Source organism: Podarcis vaucheri, assembly GCF_965113315.1.
Source record: "Podarcis vaucheri genome assembly, chromosome: 11".
Lineage (NCBI taxonomy): Eukaryota > Metazoa > Chordata > Lepidosauria > Squamata > Lacertidae > Podarcis > Podarcis vaucheri.
In genome coordinates this window covers 4835791-4858697 of record NC_138749.1, presented here as the reverse complement: position 1 = coordinate 4858697, position 22907 = coordinate 4835791, and the positions used below count along the sequence as shown (strand labels likewise).

General features: G+C 45.6%; 1 protein-coding gene across 13 annotated transcripts in view; it reads left to right on the top strand.

Moving 5' to 3' along the window:
• Positions 1-22907, top strand: part of CELF4 (CUGBP Elav-like family member 4) — an 815176-nt gene that overhangs the window by 487427 nt on the left and 304842 nt on the right. For all 13 annotated transcript variants that reach the window (XR_014224487.1, XM_082242033.1, XM_082242038.1 and 10 more), the window contains exon 3: positions 13638-13686. Coding sequence is in view for 12 of the 13 variants with exons in the window: in XM_082242033.1 (XP_082098159.1) it covers positions 13638-13686 (49 nt within the window). In the remaining variant the exon portion in view is untranslated. The remainder of the gene's footprint in view (positions 1-13637; positions 13687-22907) is intronic.

The window sequence follows — 22907 nt, the reverse complement described above, 5'->3', positions numbered from 1 at the left end:
TCTGATTCTTTTGCTGGCCTGTAGCTGATGGTGCTCAGAAATTTAGAGCGGCAAGCTCTGACATTTCATTTCTGCAGAGAATTGAAAAAGGGTTTGCTGTAATTCATCGCTTCTTGTAACTCAAACCCTTTCTGACAGGAGTACCTGCACTGTCTTTTAACGGTGGCACCGCCGCGGCTGTAATTGGACATGAAAAATGATGTCGTGTTTGCTGTGCACTCAGGGAGGGGATGGCCAGAGGTGTGGGGTAGGGGTGCGTGTTCTGACATACGTGCATGTGAGCATGCACATAACATCGTCGTGTTAAAGCTGACATCCGTGCAGGTTTGGGGAGCATGACTGGGAGAACAAGTGTAGCCTCATCGCCAGTGAGTCTCCATAATCCAATCCATGATGGCCTTTGAATCATCTCCCGAAATGAGTCACACGCAAAGGATGCTGGACAGTTGCTTTTTGCTGGCGTTGTGGATCTTTCCTGTGCATGTTGACTTAGAAGTGGAGATGTGGAGGCAGAATTTGGTTCAGTTCACATTTCAAGGCAGGTCTACCTAATCTATACTTTCCGGAACAATACAGTGGTACCTCTGGTTGCGAACAGGATCCATTCCAGAGACCTGTTCACTTCATGAAAAGAACACAACCCGCAGCAGTGTGTCTGTGCATGCACAGGTTGCGATTCGCCGCTTCTGCGCATGCGCGTGATGTCATTTTGCGCATCTGTGTATACGTGAGCGGCAAAACCTGGAAGTAACCCTTTCCAGTACTTCTGGGTCACCGCGGAACATAACCTGAAAGAACGTAGCATGAAGCGGACATAACATGAGGTATGACTGTACATGAGCCAAAACACAGCCATTCCTAGAAATTCGCCCGTCTCTGAATTTTGCAATGCAATTCTTGAGCAAAGTAATGTGCATGCAATTGCACACACTAGGGTTAAGATACAATGTGGTGCAGTGGTTAGAGTGTTGGACTAAGACCTGGGAGTCCAGGGTTCAGGGATGCCAGCTTCTGGGGGCTGAGTCTTTTTGGGACCCCCAATACTTTTGGGGTGGGGTGGGGGGGAGGCCGCCCAAGTGTCCATAAAGCAGAGCGGAGCCAAACGTTAAAGTTACGTGGCTGCCCCCCCCCCCGGCTCTGACCCCAGCTCCTTCCAATGTCCCCCCAAAAAAAATCTCCCTTGCAATCTGCCGCTTATGCCAAGGTTCAAATTCCCACTCAGCCATGAAGCTCACTTCTTGACGTTGTGCCAGTCTCTGCCATTGAACCTAACCTGCCCCACAGGGCTGTTGAGGGGGTTAAATGAGGAGCGCGGAACAAAGGACAATAGCTTGAGCTCCTTGGATAAAAAGGTGGGCTTATCTATGAAATAGATATATACAGGGTGCATTAAAATGCACATATTAGCAAAAGTGGCATTCAAAAAATATGTATATTAAGGGATATTGCTTTGGAAAACAAATGTATATTAGGCAGATTTGCATGCAAAATATGTATGTTGGGAGAATGCGGCACTAAAATGCAGATGGATTATCAAGAAAATGTTTTTTTAAAAAAATGTGGAAATGTGGAGAAACAAACTTATGATTGGAAAAGGGAGAAAGTGAGAGAAACCAAAATTGGCAGACTCACCCATTCCCACTTAGAGATTATACTGAGTGCAATAGAATTACTTTCATATAAACGTGCACAGGATTATGTAACAGTGCTTGAGAATGGAACTGTTTGAAAGTCTCTAGATCAATCGTTCCATCACGCTACAAAGATGGAGGACACTGTTTGGAACTTTGACTTGACTACATAACATGTAGTTTTTGCCTTTTTATGTATATAAGCCACTCTCCTAGTGCAAAAACTGCTTCAGAATCTAGAAGGGATTTTCTTTTGATCCAGAGTGTGTATCGCTTTGTCTATATGCTCTGTGAAACAAATCTAGCCATGTGTGTGTCCAATGCAGGAGCAAAATAATTTCAGACAGTACAGCATTTCTTTAAAACAAACGAACCTTATGGTGGAAAAGAAAAGTTTTGAAAGTAGAGATGGGGCAAGTGGTTTTGGTTCACCTTGGCTAAACCTAGAACTAAATGAAGAGGGTGTTTTTTAATGCTCTGTCTAGCTTTCAAAGATTATCTCCTGAAAAACTGCTGCTGGGGTCAAAGACCCACCCATCTCAAACTCTCCAAAGCAGCCCCCTATAGAAGCAAAAAAAACCCCATGTTTCTCTAGCACTCTGCTTGGGTAGATCTTTTTAGCAAGTGTTCATGAGAAAACTGGGATTAGCAAGTTAGAAGAAGAAGAAGTATTCTGTGTGGAGCCCTCTGCTGAAGAAATCAGGGATCTTCTAAACATTTTTTTTTTTTTTTAAAGCTTATTGATCAGCCAAGTCCTCTTCAAGCCTTCAGCCTGGACAGGTTCCCAATGGCAAGGTTACTTATTTATTTCAGAAAATTATTTGAGTGAAATAAGAGTTAAGATCTATCACTCATAGAGGGCTCTGTATTTTATTTCTCTCTCCCCCCCCAACTTCTATTTTCTCTCTTTGTTCCTCTCTCTCTCTCTTTCTCTCTCTCTCTCATTCATTCATTCATTCTTTTCTTTTTCCTACCTCTATTTTTATTTAGATTAGTTTGGTTTTTATTTTATTCTGTGTTGAAACTTTCTGATACAAATTCAGATAAAAAGAAAGAAAATTTATGTGTTGTAAATATATAACTGTCCAAAAACACCTCAAAGTGGTTTACAAAAAGATAAAAACAATAAAATCACCAATAATGGGGGGAAAACCAGAAAATTGTAATTTAAAACTTTTGAAAAGCTAAAGCAATGCCAGGCTAAAACTATATTAAAACTCACATCAACTTCCTAAACATCTGGGTAGGCTAAACGTTCTTGTTGGGTGCCAAAAAGAGTACAGTGAAGACGCCTTTGCCTGACATCAACAGGCAGAGAGTTTATCTTCTTATTTATTTTGTTTCATTCACTGCAAAGGATGTTCAGGCAACCACCCCTTCTGAACTTCAGACTAAACATGAGGCAGGTAGGAGCAAGGAGGTGTCTGGCGATGTCGCATGCAAGGCTGATATAAGTCACCCATCCCTTCACTCTAATTCTTAGCTGGATGTCTTCTTTTTTTAAAAAGCTTTTTTATTCAAAATTAAAACAAAACATATTATCCAGAAACATATCATCCTTATTTTTCCCCCATTTTTCCTCCTTCTCCCCACCCTCCCACACCCTCCCCTGTCATCATTTGAGGAATACAGAGAGGGTCATCACACACCAGGTGAGTGCCTGGGTAGCTCAGTTGGTTAGAGCAGTGTTTCCCAACCGGTGTTCCGCGGCACACTAGTGTGCCGCGAGACGTTGCCTGGTGTGCCGTGGGAGGGAGACGGGCGAGTCGGGCGGCGAGAGGCGGGGCGGCGGCGGCGAGGAGAGGCCGCCCAGCGCGGGGCTCTCGCCGTCTGCCTGCCTGGCTGCCTGCGTGGCGCTGACATCACGGGGCTGTAACGTGCCCCACATAGGCACACGCAGGGCGGCGAGCGAGCTCCCTCCCACATCCCATCGCCGCTCGCTTCGGCCGGCCTACTGGGCTGTCGCAGGCGGAAGGCCTGCGCATGCGCGAGGTTTTCGCGCCTTCGGGATTCCCTTCACGCCTTCCTCCTCCCGGGTCCTTGAGAGCGCGGGAAGCGGCAGCGCGAGACCGGCGTTGAGCCTGGTAGGTATTGTGCTTGCCAAGGCAGTCATTTGGGAAATGAAAACTTGCAAAGCAAGCAACCAGTTCAATCTGAAGTACGTGTATGCTTAATATCCTGTATCTGAAACCTGTTCTGCCCGCTCCCCACACTTGGTGCCATTTTCATCTACACATGCAGCAGAGTAAGTTGACCCAGAATAGTACCAATTCAGATGGCAGATGGGAGAATGACAGTGCTGAATGCTTTCCAATGTAGAACAGTCCCTGCAAATGAAAACCTAGCATATTTGGAAGAGGGATGCTAGCCTAACCATTACCTTCTATGCTGTTACTTTTTTTTTTTTTTTTACATAAGTAAAAAGTGACCTTTCCCCATCTGGCATGGTGGTGTGCCTCGAGATTTTTTTCATGAAACAAGTGTTTGCCCAAAAAAGGTTGGGAAACACTGGGTTAGAGCATAGTGCTGATAATGACAAGGTTGCGAGTTTGAGCCCTGTATGGGACAGCTCCATATTCTTGCATGGCAGGGGGGGTGGGACGAGGTGATCCCAACTCTACACTTCTATGATTCCAGGCTCCCTAAGGAAAAGCTCAACAACTCTGGTCCATCCTCCAATGACAAAAACTTGACCACAAACTTGACATGAGCCAACAGTGTGACGCGGCAGCTAAAAAAGCCAATGCCATTATGGGCTGCATCAATAGGAGTATAGCATCTAGATCAAGGGAAGTAATAGTGCCACTGTATTCTGCTCTGGTCAGACCTCACCTGGAGTACTGTGTCCAGTTCTGGGCACCACAATTCAAGAAGGACACTGACAAACTGGAACGTGTCCAGAGGAGGGCAACCAAAATGGTCAAAGGCCTGGAAACGATGCCTTATGAGGAACGGCTAAGGGAGCTGGGCATGTTTAGCCTGGAGAAGAGGAGGTTAAGGGGTGATATGATAGCCATGTTCAAATATATAAAAGGATGTCACATAGAGGAGGGAGAAAGGTTGTTTTCTGCTGCTCCAGAGAAGCGGACACGGAGCAATGGATCCAAACTACAAGAAAGAAGATTCCACCTAAACATTAGGAAGAACTTCCTGACAGTAAGAGCTGTTCAACAGTGGAATTTGCTGCCAAGGAGTGTGGTGGAGTCTCCTCCTTTGGAGGTCTTTAAGCAGAGGCTTGACAACCATATGTCAGGAGTGCTCTGATGGTGTTTCCTGCTTGGCAGGGGGTTGGACTCGATGGCCCTTGTGGTCTCTTCCAACTCTATGATTCTATGATTCTATGATTTTATGATACTATGATTCTATGATTCTATGACAATGGGTAGATCACTGCCATTGTTTTTATACTGTGAGTAGATCTCAGGCTCTTGGGAATTGGATGTGCCTGTATTATTTGAATTGATAAGCTGAAGAGGGGGTAATTGGGAGAAGGAGAGTAACAGAGGGAGGGGTTTAGCCACACTCACATTATTATTATTATTATTATTATTATTATTATTATTATTATACTGCCCTATACCTAGAGGTCTCAGGGCGGTACACATAAAAAAATCACAGTTTATAAAATATAAAATAAAAGCAATAACCCAAGAATACCCACTGGACACACCCACTTTTGGACACACACTCCATTGGCATGTGGCCCCCAAAACGTTGCCCAAGAGTGAATGTGGCCCTTGCCCCCTAAAAGGGGGTGGTTATCCACCTCTGCTCTATACCCTTTGGCATTCACGAGCCCAGCCACAAACTGAGGCAGGAGTTTCTATTTCTTCCCTGTGACATTTCCACATGTCTTTACTCGCAGTTCTGTTCCATTCCAATTCCTCTTTTTTTAAAATAAAAATAAACAAATCTCAAAATAGAAATTTAAATATATATTTAAACATGTTTACTCTCTCAGGTGATGCACTGAGCCAGTTCTTTTTCTCAAACATATGCACTCCAGTGTCCTTTTCCTCCCAGCGCACGAATGAAATGTGTATTTTGATATGTTAAAACTGCCAAGAAAACGGAGTCACGGCAGTCAGAGGGGGGGATGAGATGTTTCGGAGCTTTGCGAAAGGGGCAGATCAGGTCGTTCCATGTCAGGATATGCAGATGGAGAGACAGTGTGGTGTTATGGTTAGGGCGTTGGACTAGGACCTGGGAGACCATGGTTCGAACCCCCACTTAGCCATGAAGCTCATTGTATAACCTTGGGCCAGTCACTTCCTTTCAGCCTAACCTACCTCATCGAATTGTCATTGGGATCACTGTATTTTTCGCTCCATGAGACGCACCTGACCATAAGACGCACCTAGTTTTTAGAGGGGGAATGCAAGGGGGGGGATTCTTTAAAGGGAGCGCTGAGCAGTGCCTATATGCATCCCACTTCAGCGCTCCCTTTCACGAGCCACGTGGAGTGTGTGTGTGTGTGTGTGTGATGGCCTGGGAATCTGATTCAGAGGCTGAACCTGAAGAATCCCAGCCTGCACAGGAGTCCCCGCCTCCAGGGCCGGCTGAGCCAGGGCAGGGGCTTGAATCTGAAGGGCCCGCATCTGTGCTGGATCCTCAGGAGCAGACACCAGATGAATCTGCTCTGGCTTTGGAGGTGATTGAGGACCCATTGCCTGCACCCTCCAGCCTCTCCTGAGCTGCAGAGGCTCAGGGCAGAGAGACGGAGGGAACTAAGTTCTCTCAGGAGGAGTGCTCACCTTAAGGCCAGGAGAGGCGAGTCACCTGTGGGCCGGGACCGCCCTAGGCCCCAGAGGAGATAAAGGCCAATCAGCCCAGTCCCACGTTGCAGGAGCAACATCATTGGTAACCTGTTCCTGCCAGCACCTTGTCCTGCTCTTCCAGAGTTCCTGACCACGCCCGGCTCCTTGCCTGGGACCCTGCTTCACCCTTGATGGACAGCCTCCATACCCTCGACCTAGGACCGGACCCCCCCCCCGGGACCAGCACAGTGCGGCGCTTGCGGGCTTTTCCCCAAGGAGGGAGAAGGGCAGCCCATCACTGATGGGCTGCCCTTCTCCCTCCTCAGGGAAAAGCCCCCAAGAGCCGCACACACACTCCACACGGCTCGTGAAAGGGAGCGTGGCTCTTGGGGGCTTTTCCGGGAGGTGGGGAAAGGGACTGAGGGGCTAAGCCCCTCACAGCGATCCCTCTCGCTGTTCCGGCTTCTGGGATAACCGCACAGCCTGCATTCGCTCCATAAGACTCACACACATTTCCCCTTACTTTTTAGGAGGGGGAAAGTGCGTCTTATAGAGCGAAAGATACGGTAAATGAGGGGGAGAATTATGAAGGCAACCTTGAGCTCCCTGGAGAAAAATGTGAGGTGTAACTGCAATAATAAATAAATCTCAAATTTCTCAAGCAATGAAATCATTCCTGGCCACTTCTTCAGGTGATAAAGCAGTATGTTGGAGGGGGGGTCCAAAATATTCATTTCACCTCCGGAAGCTAAAATCGCATTGGGCAGACCCTGGTTGGGCTTCTACACAGTTTCCCTCATTCTTATCTCATGGCCTCAGTCCAACCCCCACCTCACCCCCATCTTTCTCCTTAGGTGGAGGAGGGGTGGAAAGGGAGAGAGATTCCATCCACAGAGAAAAGAAACTTAATTATTTCCCTCTCAGTGGTTCTCCCCATAATTGGTGTCTTTCATGTCAAGATGATCTCAATTTGTATTATGGACTGTGCGTGTCTTTGCTCTATAAAAGAATTGTCAAGTGCAGAAATCGTAGTGTACATTAAATTACACTCAGCTTTTACTTATTAATTTCAATAGGTTATTTGCTTCCTCCCTTCTGCCTTCTACTGAAAACAGCTCCTTTCTCCCCCTTTGTCCTTTCTGCCGTTCTCCCCATGCCAGAAAGCCTTCTTCTCAGAAGCTCTCGGCACGTGTCTGCTGAGCCCTTTGTACGCGTGAGATGGATGGCACTTTTGCGGTCATGCTAGGGATGTCGCTGGCCAAAGACAAGCAGCCCCTGCTCTGTAGTGTCAGGTGTGATCATAGAATTGCAGCGTTGGAAGTGACCCAAGAGGTCAGCTACTCCAACCCCCTACAATGGAGGAATCACAGCAGGTGAATGGCAAAAAAAACAGGTGCAAAGGCTGGCCTTTTATTTGCTGAGACAGCCAATGATGCCTGACTTAGGCTGCATTCACACAGAAGTTCATTCCATTTCCCTACCTGTTGATTTCTGCATTGTATTTGAGCTTCCACTCGACGTAAAAGCCAACGAATGGAATATATTTAGCACTCATTCCCATGTTATTTGATTCCTGTTATGTACTGAGTTGAATAGGATCCAAATGCAGCAGTCTGATTGGTCCTAGAACAATAGGATCCAAAATGCAGCAGTCTGATTGGTCCTAGAACAATAGGATTCAGAATGCAGCAGTCTGATTGGTTCTAGAACAATGCAGCAGTATGATTGGTCCGCAGGAGCACCCAATCCAGCTCCAGGTGGAAGTGAATCCGCAACCTGATTGGCCTACAGGAGAATCCCGGAATTAGCCAATCACGTAGCCATTGTCTAAATAATGTATATAAAGCAGATATTTTGGGGGGAACTTTCATTCCTCACTACTATGAGCTGAATAAAGAGCCTGAAATCCACACTTGACTCCCGAGTATATTTCACTGTTTCCAGCCCCCTTAACCCGAAAAATTGCAGGACAAAATTTGGGGCACTATACCAGAATACAGTTCTTTCCTGCTACTTTTGTGGGGAGGGATCATGGGAGAACAGAAGCACACAGGAGTGGACAGGATATAGGATAGAGAGTAGAGGAATAAATTGTCAAGTGACATTTATTGTTGTATCACACCATGCCCAACTGGTGTGCGTGAAATTTAGCACAACACGGTGATATGGCAGCTAAAAAGCCGCAACACAGGAACTGCAGTGTGAACGGAATGGTCAAAAACAGGGCAGAAGAAGCTTTAGCATTATAATCAACTAACTCAATCTTCCCCCATGTCTGAAAAGCCTGAGAAGCTTTTGCAACATTCTGGGTGTGACGCATAGAATCATAGAATGGCAGAGTTGGAAGGGGCAACGAGAATCGTCTAGTCCAACTCCTTGCAATGCAGGAATATTTCGCCCAACATTGGGCTCGAACCCATGACCTTAAGAGTCTCCTGCTGAAATGGTCTTGCTGGTTGGAACAAGACTTTCTGTGGTCAGGCGGTGATGCAAAGGCCATCTCTCCAACCCCACACATGTGCATGTACACCACAAACAGACACACTGTATTTCAAGATTGAAAGGGATAATTTTTCACATATTTATTTTTGTCTCCAAGAAGGGCAAGGTGGTGTGCATAATTAAGAGTATAAAAGGAACTCTATAGCAGGATGAGGCCAAAGGGGGACCATCTCGACCAAGCAACCAGTTCTGACAGTGGCCACACAGAAGCCTATGGGATGTATCCCCCCCTGTTTTGGGGCCTGATCTGTTCCTTCAGAGCAGCCCCCATCCAACCTCAGATGATCCAGAGTTGACCCAACCCAGATCTGAGCCTGGAACTGGTTTTGAATCCAAATGAAACATGTGGTCAGGAGCTGGGAGTGATTATCCACCACTTGACAGCCCTAGGGTGATCAGTGGTCACCTCAATCTGCTCCAGCTAAATCCTGAGGTGACCCAAATCAGTTCAGGGTTCCTCTAGAACTGAGTGGAGATCTGAACTGGGATCTTTCCTGCACCACTGCACCACACTGGATATTGTGACATCACATTACAACATAGCCAATCAGGTGTAGAAAAATGTTCTTCTATTCCATTTCTGACATTCAGGTTTGTAGGATTTTAAAAAAAACACAGCAACAAAAAAACACCAGAAGAACACAGGGAGTCGTAACTCTTAGTGATAAATGAATGTGCAAAAATCAATTCTTCTCATACCTTTTTCTCCCCCCTCTTGAAACTTTTTCATTCAGGTGACACTAGTCTTGGCTGCAGCCCAGGAGATCTCTTGCAAGGCAGCAGAAGGGTCTTTTAGGCAGGTCTGCCCTCCAGAAGGTGAAGTGAGGCATCCTTCCGTGGGATTGGAGATGTCCATAATGGTCTAGGGTCCAGGCAACCTTCTCCTCTCTCTGTTTCCCACTAGTTTAATTGGGGCTATGCTGACATCTAAACTCTAGTTTCTCAAAACCCTTCCTCTTTTGCAAAAGAGGTTTCCATTCAATGATGTGGCCCAAAGGAGAGCAGAGCAGAGCAAGACATTCAGCTGCAGGTGTTGCCAGAAGGAGGCAGACAAGGCACCACCCAACCACCTTAGGGACTCTGTTCTGGGTTTGTGTAGGGTTTCCTCTGCAGCCTCACCTTCTCGCAAAGATATCCCATAAGGCAGCAGAGGTTTAGGGTCAGAGTTTTCCTTCTCTTCGAAGGGCTCCCTTCCCAGGTGGACGAGCCCCATCTGCCCTTCACTTCCCTCTACAGCACATGTAGAAACTGCCTTCTTGACTGTCGCTGACCTCCCGGAAAAGCAAAAATTCAAGCTTTTCCTGTTAGGCAAAGATCATAAGATGACCCGGATGGTTGCCAGATTCTGTGTACAGATCTGTAGGCGCAGACCATCCCCCGACTCAAACTAGTTCATGAACAAAATCCCCAAATGGGTGACTCTGGGTCATATCTATGCGGTAGCTTATCTTAAAGTTTTAAGTGTCTATATGCTTATCACATTTATAAATTTTAAATTTATTGTTGTACATTGTTTTAACTGTTTGTTTTCTTTCTGGGAATGTACCCCCAAGTGTGTTTTATAAGCTGGTCTCTGACCGTCATAAATTATCTATCAATCTATCCATCCAGGCCTCTATGCAGAAGTGTGAAAACTAGAATCTGACTTTACTTTTAGGGGAGGGGGGCACAGATCATTGGAAGGGTATCTCTTTTGCATGCAGAAGATCTCAGGCTCAGCCCCTGCAAAGCATCTCTTAGTAAGGGCTGGAAATGTCCTCTGTCTGAAACTTTAGAGAACGGCTGTCAGTCAGTGCAGACCATTGTGAGCCAGCTGGACCAATGGCAAAAGGCAGCTTCCTGTTTTAAGGTGGGAGAGTTAGGAGGAACTTAGATGGTGACAGATTCTTCTGCACAACTGCCAGCCAGCTATTCCTCCGCAGAGCAGCCTGGCATTACTGACGACCCCTCGACACATCCCTCCAGCCTCCTGACCTCTCCTTGTAGACTCGCCAGAATTAGATCCTTCTTGCTGGTCTCTGTCAGACGGTGAGATTAGAGCCATTTCTTTCTTTCCCTTGTTATTATCATCTTTAGTGGTAGGCAGCGTTTTGGAAGGCATTTCATAACCACTATCTAGATTTATTCTAATTGCACTGCAAACATATTTAGCATTTAGAAGCTATGAAAGTGGCTGACAAGTAGGTTAACATGATGGAGGGCTGAGCCGCTCTCACCATCGCTGTGTCTCAAGAGGGAGAACGTGCTCAGATGCAGTGTGACTGCCGTTCTAATCACACTTGCATTAAAAAATTGCAAGTGGCTTGACTCCTGGCTTGAGATCAGGGGTGGGAAGACTCCACGCTGGTGGGAATGATTCAGTGTTTTCCTGGAGCCCTGAGATGCATCAAGCAGAGCTAGAAGGATTTGGAGATTTCTGTTGAAGTCATTGTCCTTTCAAACAACAACAAAATTCCACCATTCTTGTAATCGGCTTTTTCCCCATTTCAGTAGCATAACTTGGGGAGGGGGAGGCTGTGTTTTGTTATTGCTTTGGTTTAATACTTGCTGATTGGAAGGTCAGCGGTTCGAATCTGCATGATGGGGTGAGCTCCTGTTGCTTTGCCCCAGCTCCTGCCAACCTGTTAGTTCGAAAGCACACCAGTGCAAGTAGATAAATAGGTACTGCTGTGGTGGGAAGGTAAAGGGTGTTTCTGTGCACTCTGGCACTCACCATGGTGTCCTGTTGCACCAGAAGAGGTTTAGTCATGGTGGCCACATGACCGGGAAAGCTGTCTGTGGACAAACACTGGCTCCCTTGGCCTGAAAAGTGAGATGAGTGCTGTACCCCATAGTCGCCTTTGGCTGGACTTAATAGTCCAGGGCTCCTTTGCCTTTTTTTTTTACCTAATATTTTGGATTCATAAATATTACTGATCTGCTTCATATCACCCAGAGATTTAACAGTGTATCCTGATCTACCTTCTTACTTCTGCTGTTCTAGAAGGCTTCATTCTTTGCTCCCCGATTTCAGACACACTGAGAAAAGTGGGGAATCCCAGTGATTATAATGGGTGGTTGTCACTTGATGACAACAGTACCGAGTGAATAGTGTCACCTTTGGGTGGGTCATTATGGAGATAACGCCATACTGTACTTCCTCAAATGCAATGTTTTCGAATGGACTGAGTTCAGGCATTGGGCTGCAGATCTTCAAGTGTACAGAAATTAGTTATAGAAAAATAATCCGGTGTGGGCTAATGTGTAAACCAGCACTTTAGGGAACATCAGATCCGTTTTGGTGTGTCTATGTTTTCTCATTTTCCCAGTCATAAATTCAGTTCTCCACCTGTCCACAGCAGTTTGCAAATTAAAAAAAAGACATCATAAAAAAATGCAAGCATTTTAGTGCAAATTTCTTCCAATGCATGCACTTTTTTTGGAAAGCAATTTTACCTAATATAATACCTTTTGATGTTATTTCCAAAAATATGTGCATTTAATGCACATTTTACCTAATGAATGTGTTTTTGTACACTTGGTTGGAGAACTGTGTGGCAAAATCTGGAGAAATGTAGAAGCTAGCTGAGCAGAGGCTGGTGTAAATCCCCCCCCAAAAAAGGGCATTCTGGGAATGTGGATGGAATGGGGGAATGGACATATATGGCTACCCTGAACCTGAAGACCCTCTTCTGTGACTCATTTGCAGCTCAACTGCTTAAGTCACCAGGGGGCTCCTAAATAATAGCAGAGGTTTTGCCAGTGTCACAAAGTTTCAAACTTCTTATTGGAGTCAAAAAGACTGGGAAGCGGGTAGAAAATGTGGCCCCCCATTGCGTCTCTGTCAGGCCACGGGCCTTTTTGAGCCACACTCCTTAGTGGTCTAGCTTCACACCTTCCTTGAGAGCTTTTTCCTAGCTGGAATATGTCATTGAACCCTGATAATGCCTGGCTGAAGGATAGAGTACTGTGGTACCTTGGGTTAAGAACTTAATTCATTCTGGAGGTCCGTTCTCAACCTGAAACTGTTCTGAACCTGAGGTACCACTTTAGCTAAAGGGGCCTCCTGCTGCCACTGTGCCACCACCGCACGATTTCTGTTCTCATCCTGAAGCAAAGTTCTTAACCCAAGGTACTATTTCTGGGTTAGTGGAGTAACCTGAAGCATCTGTAACCTGAAGCGTCTGTAACCCGAGGTACCACTGTATGTGAAGAACCTAGCCAACTGTACAACGGTAACATTTACTGCAGGCATAGGCAAACTCGGCCCTCCAGATGTTTTGAGACTACAATTCCCATCATCCCTGACCACTGGTCCTGTTAGCTAGGGATAATGGGAGTTGTAGTCCCAAAACATCTGGAGGGGCGAGTTTGCCAGTGCCTGATTTACAGCTATTTCTCTGTCTAGTTCTGCCTCTGGCTCCATTGACCACTGAGATGGTCCTCAGAAGCTAGCTAGAAGGGAACGAGGCCCTCAAGCTTTTTTAAAAAAGTTCCTTATTCTTGGATTAGAGATTCCTTCCTTCCTTCCTTCTTGAAATATATTTTTGATTCTCAGCAGCTTGAACTATGCAACAGAATCATAGAAACTCTGCCCCATGTTTACAGGAGGACAAAATAGATGGCAGAGATGCCTTCAACCCTGGTGAAATATCTTTCTGCAGCCCCTACCCAAGCAGAGGTAGTTCCGAACTGTCAGCCTATGCAGGCAGCCCTTGGAAGCTGTTGCTAACAGTGCTCTTTTCTCTCTCCTTGTGTCTCCTCACAGATGAACAGACCGATCCAGGTGAAACCAGCGGACAGCGAGAGCCGAGGAGGTAGTTGCGTTTTGTGTTGTTCTTTTTTCTTAGCCCCCAGCTCTGCACGTAATTGTTGTCTCTGGCTGCTCTCGGGCAACGCGCGGATCAATTAGTAACACAATCACTGCCAAAGCAAAATTCCCTCTGTAGCAAAGATGCTCTTTATTAAATCTCCTTCACTTCGCCTTCCTTTTGCTCATATTCAATTATTATTTGATTTTAAAAGGCAGGTAGGTGCCAGCGATTGCTCGGGAAACAAATAACGGTCTTGTTAAGAAGTGAGCCCCTGGTTGCTGACTTAACAAAGTTTAGCAGTCTTGACTGTAGCAATGATTGTCCGCAGGCAGCCCAACTCTCTAAGACTGAGCTGCTTTCTTGGTTGGTTAGGGCAGAAAGTTTTATTCTTCTTCTGCCTCTCTGGCATATCCTTTCCATTTGCTAAAGGGGGCCTCTCCACTTTGGAAGGAAGTGAAATCGGATATTGCCAAATGATAGTCAACTGGCCTGGCACCATTTAATCTTGTCCCTGTTGGTCCAGCCAAATGTTAATCAAGGTGTGATAAAATAATAGCCTACTGTCTCACTTGTAAGGAAGCGAACAGCTTTGTCAGAAGCAAAGGTGCATTGCACACTTTAATGTTTCATCAATCTAGGTGTCGTTAAAATCTTGGCTGCTGCAAAATCCAGCTGCATCGTAACCGTGTTGTTGCAAGATGGCACCACTTTTATTAGCGAGCATAATTGCTTACGAGGGGGGTCAGTTGATGTGGCAAAATGTATTTTTGGACTCTGGAGAGAAGATGGACATGTCTGATCTGGTGGATTTGCTAGTTCCAAACAGCAGTTGCAACCTAGCAGATACGTTTTGTGATCCCATCCAGTTGGCAATCAGAACGTGTGGAATACGTTCACTTTTGGAGTTGTGGTCTGGAGTTGTGTTGCACGTGTATCCAAACAGAGCTTCAACAAAATGTCAGCTACGTGTCGTCAGGGGACTAAGTGTGACAACCTGTGATACTCAGCATTTCTCCAGGCTAGTTAATTGGTGCAAACTTATTTGCAATGTTGATTAAATCCTGGTAGGTGCCTTTGCCTCTGGAAGAGCTGGGCAGATCTTGCTCCTCTGCCTCTGCACTGGCCCCCAACCCACTTAGTGGCCCCCAAACTCCTTTGTTAACATTGCAAGTGCTGTCTCCTGCTCAGCAACAGAAGCCTTGCAAAAGTAGGTTGATCTAACCTCATGATGAAGGGGAAGAGGAAATATGTGATGGGGTGTGTATGAGAAAAAGGATTTCTAGCCCCTGAACTTGAACTGTGCAAGCCTTTTGCAATATATATATAGAGAGAGCGACACAGTGAGAGAGAAGGCTGAGGGGTGTGTGTGAGGAGACAGCCTGCTGTCTGTCAAATGGGATGCACCCAAAATAATAATCAGACCAGCCAATTTGCTGAGTGCTCCTTGAGGGTGTGTTGCCTACGAACCGGCCAGCTTTACTGAGATTGCTAATAAGCACACAGGTCGTGCACAGTGTTCCAGAGAGAAACCCCCCACAATTTGCAAAAAACTCTCTTGGCATTGCAACCGCCTCAGCTTTCGGGAAGGTGCTTTGGAAGGGTGCGAGCGCGTGAATCATTTATACCTGTCACACAACTCCCTGGTAGCCGCCCTCTTAGTATTTTAGCTAATTACCTCCCCCTCGTTCACCCCGCCGCTACCTTGTTTACTTGCTCATCCCGGCTTTTATTATAATACGAGGCACGAGTGTCAGGATTGGAATGGGAGCCACGTCGTGCCGATTCCCAAAAGAGGAGCTGCTTCCAGGCTGGCAGAGCTGCTTGGAGGACACCCGGACTCAAGGGCAATGATGGGGAGCTGAACAGTTTGGACCAAAGGGAAGGGCTGGGTCTGAGAGGGGGCGGACAATAAAGCTTGGCTGGGTGCAAGCAAGACCATTAAAATGCCAGCAAGCCATGCTGAATGCTAAAGAGGAAGGTCAACGTCATGAGTCCAGAGCGTGTGGTTAGATGCATCAACAGGCAGCCCAAGTCTAGATTGTCCTGTCCGCACCATGGTTCCTGAGAGTGAGGCAGGGAGCTTATGTTTCTGCCAAGCCAAGCAAGGAGGGTGGGGAGCTGTCCAGGAGGTCAGCAGCTGTGGTGTTCAGCATAGCAGGGGAGCTGTCCAGCAAAGAGAGCTGAGCAGGGCAAGGTGTTGTGTCAGCGGATGACAGAGCAAGTTCATAGGTGGCCCTGCTGCTTGCAGCTCAAAGTGGCTTGCAACCCAAAGCAGTTTGGCTGGTGCTGCACTGCTAGCTTCCAAAGAGCATCATCCTTGGTGTTTACCTGGCAGGGAAGGGACACTGTGGCAGCGAATTTAAGGCAGTGTTGGGTGCATCCCTACCTCTTTGCCATCTTGCTAGGCTAGAGTTTGGGCTCTGCCCCAACAGGAAAGCCACTTATAGACCCAACCCTCCCTGGACCAACAAAGGGGTCCTGATCTTGGACCACGTGTTCCTCCTCGTGAGTAGGACTCTGGGACCAGAGTCCTTGTGGTTCCAACACTCTGCCTTTTGTTCTGTGTTGTGGACCGCCCTGAGTTCTACGGCTGAAGGGCGGCATACAAATATACATACAAAAAATGCAATAATTCAACAGGGCTTTGTTTGTTTGTTTTGTTGATATTTTGTTAAAGTTGCTAATATTGTTTAAAGCTGTTTTGCTTTGTGAATCCTATAACATGATTTTTGGTGTAACTGTGATGTTTAGCTTATTTTTTTAGTTTTTTTGTTAATAGTGTTACATAGATGGTAATGGTTTTATTTGGGATTTTGGATTGTTTTACTGATGATTTGTTAAGTATTCTATACAATTTATGCTGTATTAGTGATATTCCACTGTGCCATTTTTATCTTTTGTTTGTAAGCCACTTTGGGATTTATTTGAATAAAAAGCAGCATAGCACTAGAATCAAAACAACAACAACAAATTTCCTTTTTATGCTATTTATTAGCTTATTATTACAACACAAACACACACAACAAACAGACTTTTTTTAAAAAAATACAGATACAGATACGAAACAAATAATAAACACATATCCATATTTCGATTCTTATTCTTTTCTAATTGACTCCCTACGTCCTCCACATGGGTTTAATTTCATATTTGGTAAACTGATTCTTTCTCATTTCCTTTTTCCTACTTTTTCCTATATTTTATACTTTTACACCATACAGTGGTACCTCGGGTTAAGTACTTAATTCGTTCTGGAGGTCCTTTCTTAACCTGAAACTGTTCTTAACCTGAAGCACCACTTTAGCTAATGGGGCCTCCTCCTGCTGCTGCTGCGCCATTTCTGTTCTCATCCTAAAGCAAAGTTCTTAACCCGAGGTACTATTTCTGGGTTAGTGGAGTCTGTAACCTGAAGCGTCTGTAACCTGAAGCGTATGTAACCCGAGGTACCACTGTATTTTGTTTTGCAAAAATTACTCAAAGCAAGTTCAGGTATTGATTTTAGGACACTGCTTTTTTTAGATAATCTCTACATTTTCCCCATTCTTTTGGAATTTTTGTTTAGATCAGGGGTAGTCAACTTTTTATACCTACTGCCCACTAATGCATCTTTCTTGATGGCAAAATTTCCTTACCATCCACCAGTGCTGCAGTGACATCTGCCGTAGAACCCCCTACTGCCCACCTGGAATCCTAAAATGCCCACTAGTGGCCGGTAGGGACCAGGTTGACTACCCCGGTTTAGATTGTCCCCTAACTGTATCCGCCATTTTGTTGGCCAATTCAAGGTAATCAAATAATTTATCTTTCCCCTCTTTTTTTGTTGGTACTATTTCTTTTTTCCAATTTTTTGCAATTAAGATTCTCGCTGCCAATGTTGCATACAGGAATAGTCTCTTATTTTCACTTGCAATGTTGGAGTCTAATATGCCCAGCAGAAAAACTTCTGGGTTTTTTTTAAATAAAGGTTTGTTTAAATATTTTATTCATAAATAAAAAAATAATTTCCAATGTGCTGGGGAAGCTCTTCCCAGATGATGGTCTCAGAAGGTGATATTCAGTGCTAGTCCCTGAAACCCCAAAGAGACTCTGCCAGTCAATGGAGACAGTACTGTGCTAGATGGACCAATGGCCGGATTCGGTATAAGGCATCTTCTGGTGCTCCTCTGCTTAATACCCATCTGTGTGGCCAAAATTCCCCAGCTTGAAGTCCACATTTTTCATGCAATACCAGCTCCAGGGAACAGCATTGGGTTTTGTGCCAGGTCATAGCATCCTGGAGAGAACAAGTTGCTGATTTTACAGCTAGGTCACTGGGAAACCTTCCTAGACTACAGCTTACAGTCTACCTAATGAAACAGCATCTTGTTTTGTTGTCTGTAACTAATGGGCATCTGAACCACAAAATCCCTTCTGCTTACAAGTCTCCCCAGGGCAACCCATATTTTTTAAAAAAACAAAGGGAATTTTGTTCTTGTTTTTTGTTTTTGCTTTTCCCCAAAAACACTTTCTTATTGTGTCAATTCTTTTGGCTTTGATTATAATTTAGGAAGGCACCATGTTAGAATTGTTGTAGCATACACATTCCACATGTACACCATCAGAGTCCCTGATAGTACCTAAGCTGAAAGGTAGGTCTCTGCCCTAAGGAAATTACCATCTCAGATTTGAGGAAGAGAGGCCACATTCATGCCATACATTTAAAGCAGTGCAATGCTGGCCCATGGCTTCCCCCAAAGAATTCTGGGAGCTGTAGTTCATTAATGGCGCTGAGCGTTCTTAGGCAGCCCCTGTGCCCCTCCCAGAACTACAATTCCCAGAGTTCCCTGTGAAGAGGGATTGATAGTTAAAACCGCAGCGAGAATTTGAACTCTTGTGAAGGGAATTTCATGGCAAGATGGTATATTTTGAGAGAGCCAATGTGATGTAGTGGTTAGCTTGTCGGACTAGGACCTGGAGGACCAGGGTTCAAATTCCCGCATGGCCATGAAGCTCCCTGGGCAAGATCTTCAGAACCAGTCACTCACCCTCAGCCCAGCCTACATCACATTGTTGTGGTGGTGGGTATAAAATAAGGAGAGGTGTGTTTATGTATACCACTTTGAGCTCTATGAAGAAAAGGTGGGATATAAATGAAATAAATAAATAGGCTTGTAAATTAGCTGTGGTTCCTGTACTGTAGGGGGTTAGACTGGATGACCCCTGGGTTCCTTGACTCTACCATTCTATGATTTTATGACATTAATTATGTAAATTAATACCGCAGTACCTCAAGGACCTCCTCTTTCCATATGAACCTACCCGGACCCTGAGGTCATCTTCTGAGGCCCTCCTTCGTGTGCCTCCTCCTCGAGAGGTCTGGAGGGTGGCAACACGAGAACGGGGCCTTCTCTGCAGTGGCTCCCCATCTGTGGAATGCTCTCCCCAGGGAAGTTCGCCTGACGCCTTCATTACACACCTTTAGGCACTAGGCAAAAACATTCCTTTTTAACCTTGGTGATCTGATTTACATCCTATGCCCTTTCAAAATGTTTTTTTTGGGGTGGCTATTGGGTTGTTGTTTTTATTTTTATTATGTATTTTGTGGTTTTATATCCTGATTTTATTCTGTAAACTGCCCTGAGACCTCCGGGTATAGTGCGGTATATAAATAATAATAATAATAATAATAATAATAATAATAATAAATGTACACATAATGGTAAGCATTGTTTTTGGTGCAGTGGAAGGAAAACACGGGATCTCTGAAGAGAAAGGGAGTGCCACTGTTCCCATTGTTTCTTTCCATTTCTCCGCTTTCCTCCTTCCTTCCTTCCTGACTCGCCTTTCAAAAAGACTAACCTGCGTTCCTTGATGTGAATGAACAGGGAAGTGTGTGAGAGAAAGTCCAAAGGTTATTTGGAGTTCATCTGTTGCCTATGCTCTGTGCTGAGGGATCGGGGAGGGGGGAGAGAGAGAGGCAACTCCCGGGGAGTTCGTGTTGCATTGTGTTGCGTTCCAGCTTCTTCGGCACGCAAGTCTTCCCAAAACAAGCCATTCCTCTCCGGCGGTGTGGAAATGCTGATAGGATTCACTGCCGAGGGTTGATTGCAGTACTTGTCAGATTACACGCATGAGGCTGCTTAGCTTGGGACCTTTGGTGGGGAGGGGAGGGGGGACAGAGAGAAGATGCGTCGCTGTGACTGTCTCTAATGGATTTCGTGAATGTGATTTATTTATTTTTGCTGCAATGGTTGTTTTAGGGGGTCAAACGGCAGAAGTTGCAGAGGCTGTTGCATTGGCTCAGGTGCATGCTGAAGGCCCCTGGTTCCGTTCGTGTTATCACCATGTGGGGCTGAAACAAACGCTTTCCTGAAACCCTGGAGAGCCTATGGTCCTTGGGCAAATGGAAGAAGAGCCAACTGGATCAGGCCAATTGTAGTATCTAGTCCAGCTTCCTGTTCTCGCAGTGGCCAACAAGATTTCTGTGAGAAACCCACAAGGGCTAATCTGTGGGTTCCTGTGGGTTCCAGCAACTGTATTCAAAAGCATTGCTGCATCCAGTTGTGGAGACAAAGTTTCTTCTTCTTCTTCTTCTTCTTCTTCTTCTTCTTCTTCTTCTTCTTCCTTGTCGTTCCCTTGTAGACAAGTAAGATTGTCTTCCATAAACATGGTTTTAACAATGAGTCCGTAAGTGATTGTGGAGGCCAATTCTGGACCCACACGTCCTGCCACAGTGGGGACACAGTTTTCCGAGCAGGAGTTGATCATGGTGTGGATTTGTCAAGCGTGCCTTCCTCTTAGCATGTTTCTCCCTTGCGTCCTGAGTTTGAGCGTCTTCAAAGTCCATGACACCTTTGGTAAAGGCTGTTCTCCAACTGGAGCACTCGCAGGCCAGTGTTTCCCAGTTGTCGGTGTTTATACTACATTTCTTTAGATTTGCCTTGAGAAAGTCTTTGAACCTCTTTTGTTGACCACCAGCATTACGCTTTCCATTTCTAAGTTCAGAGTAGAGTAGTTGCTTTGGAAGACGATCATCAGGCATCCGCACAACATGACCAGTCCAACGAAGTTGATGTTGAAGAATCATTGCTTCGACACTGGTGATCCCGTTCGTATCCAGAGGTACCACTGTAATATGAAAATTTAATTTAGAAAAGAAAAGAAAAAAGAGGTAGTCCTTTTCCATGCAGCAGATAGTTGAACTATGGGACTCCCTCTCACAGAAGGCAGTGATGCTCACCAACCTGGATGGCTGCAGAAGAGGACTGGACAAATCCATGGAGGAGGAGATTTTTGATGGCTACGCAGTGCCTATAGAGTTGGAGGCAGAAATGCTCCTATATACCAGTTGCTGGAAAGCACAGGAGGAAAGACCCCACTGCTCAGATCCCACTTGCGTGTTTCCCACAAACATCTGGACACTGTGAAAACTGGATGCTGGGCTAGATAGGCCTGATCTAGCATCCTCTTCTTCTGTCCTGAGCTCCCCGCTCCCTATTCCTTTAATTACAGCTCAGCCAAATGCCCTTTCTGAACTTGGGGGCACATGAACAGCTCTGCGATCTCCTCTTCTCAATATACTGGTTGCTTGTCAATGAATTATTATGTGCATTAATAATATATTTATAGACATGCTACACAATTAATTTGCGAAAGCATTAACTGAACTCTGTCATTCGAGTGCCTTGGAATAATGGCTCGGAGCGCTGCTCCTTTATGGCTCAGAGTGCAGGTCCTTTATGGCGAGTCTGCGGCGTCTCCTTCTAACAGGCTTGTTATTACCCAAGGCTGCCATAACCCCCTCCTCGCATTGTGGTTTATAGCACATCAATAGCAAATGTGTTCCCTTTATTGGAAGTGATGTGCATTTTACTATAATATAGCGGAATTTGTGCAATCTATATGGATGCGTTAAGCATCCAATGAATTGGCTTGCCGAACAGTCACAATTGCAAATGCTTTATTGAATTTCCCCCCCTCCTTCATCTGGAGGTAGGAATACAGCTGAAGTTGCGGCAAATTTCCTGCTAAAATAGGTGGGTGGAGAAGACTTTTCAAAGATGCAGTATTTCACCACAATAGAGTAGAGGGGAAATCTCTGATAGCCCATGACATCAAACTGGGTGGGATAGCTAATATTTCAGAAGGCCGGTCCAATATGATCTTGATGGGATGGAGAAGAAGGCCAAAACCAGCATTAGGAACTTTGGCAGTAGTAACAACAACAACAACAACAACAACAACAACAACAACAACAACAATTTATTTCTACCCCGCCCATCTGGCTGGGGTTCCCCAGCCACTCTGGGCAGCTTTCAACAGAACATTAAAAACAGAATAAAACTTCAAACTTTAAGAACTTTCCTAAACAGCACTGCCTTCAGATGTCTTCTAAAAGTCAGATAGTTGTTTATTTCCTTGACATCTAATGGGAGGGCGTTCCACAGGGCAGGTGCCACTACCAAGAAGGCCCTCTGCCTGGTTCCCTGTAGCTTCGCTTCCCGCAGTGAGGGAACCGCCAGATGCTTTTGAATTATGGTGCTGGAGGAGACTCTCAGGGACTGCAAGAAGATCCAACCTATCCATTCTTAAGGAAATCAGCCCTGAGTGCTCACTGGAAGGACAGATCCTGAAACTGAGGCTCCAAGACTTTGGCCACTCATGAGAAGAGAAGACTCCCTGGAAAAGACCCTGATGTTGGGAAAGATTGAGGGCACAAGGAGAAGGGGACGACAGAGGACCAGATGGTTGGACAGTGTTCTCGAAGCTCCCAGCATGAGTTTGACCAAACTGTGGGAGGCAGTGGAAGACAGGAGTGCCTGGCGTGCTCTGGTCCAGGGGGTCATGAAAAGTTGGGCATGACTAAATGACTAAGCAACAACTACTACTACAACAACAACAACCATACCCTCCAACATTTCTCTGGTGAAAATAGGGATGTCCTAAGGAAAAGCGGGACAAGCTTTATTCAGAGTAGACCTACTGGGCTGAAATCACCTAACAAGTCCCATATGTGGAAGCCTTACACAGATCCAGAATGTCGTTGCTAGCTAACATTTCGTGGGTTTCGTCACTGCATTGACAGAAATGCCTGAGACATTTTGCAGCAGGCACGCACGCACAAAAAGATAGTATTAGAACGTCAAACGGGTGTTAGTCCTAATCCTGACCTCCACATGTTGGCCTGTGTAATGGGAATCTGTCATAGCCATCCTGTCAGTTAGACTATCTCTTAAATGCAGCTG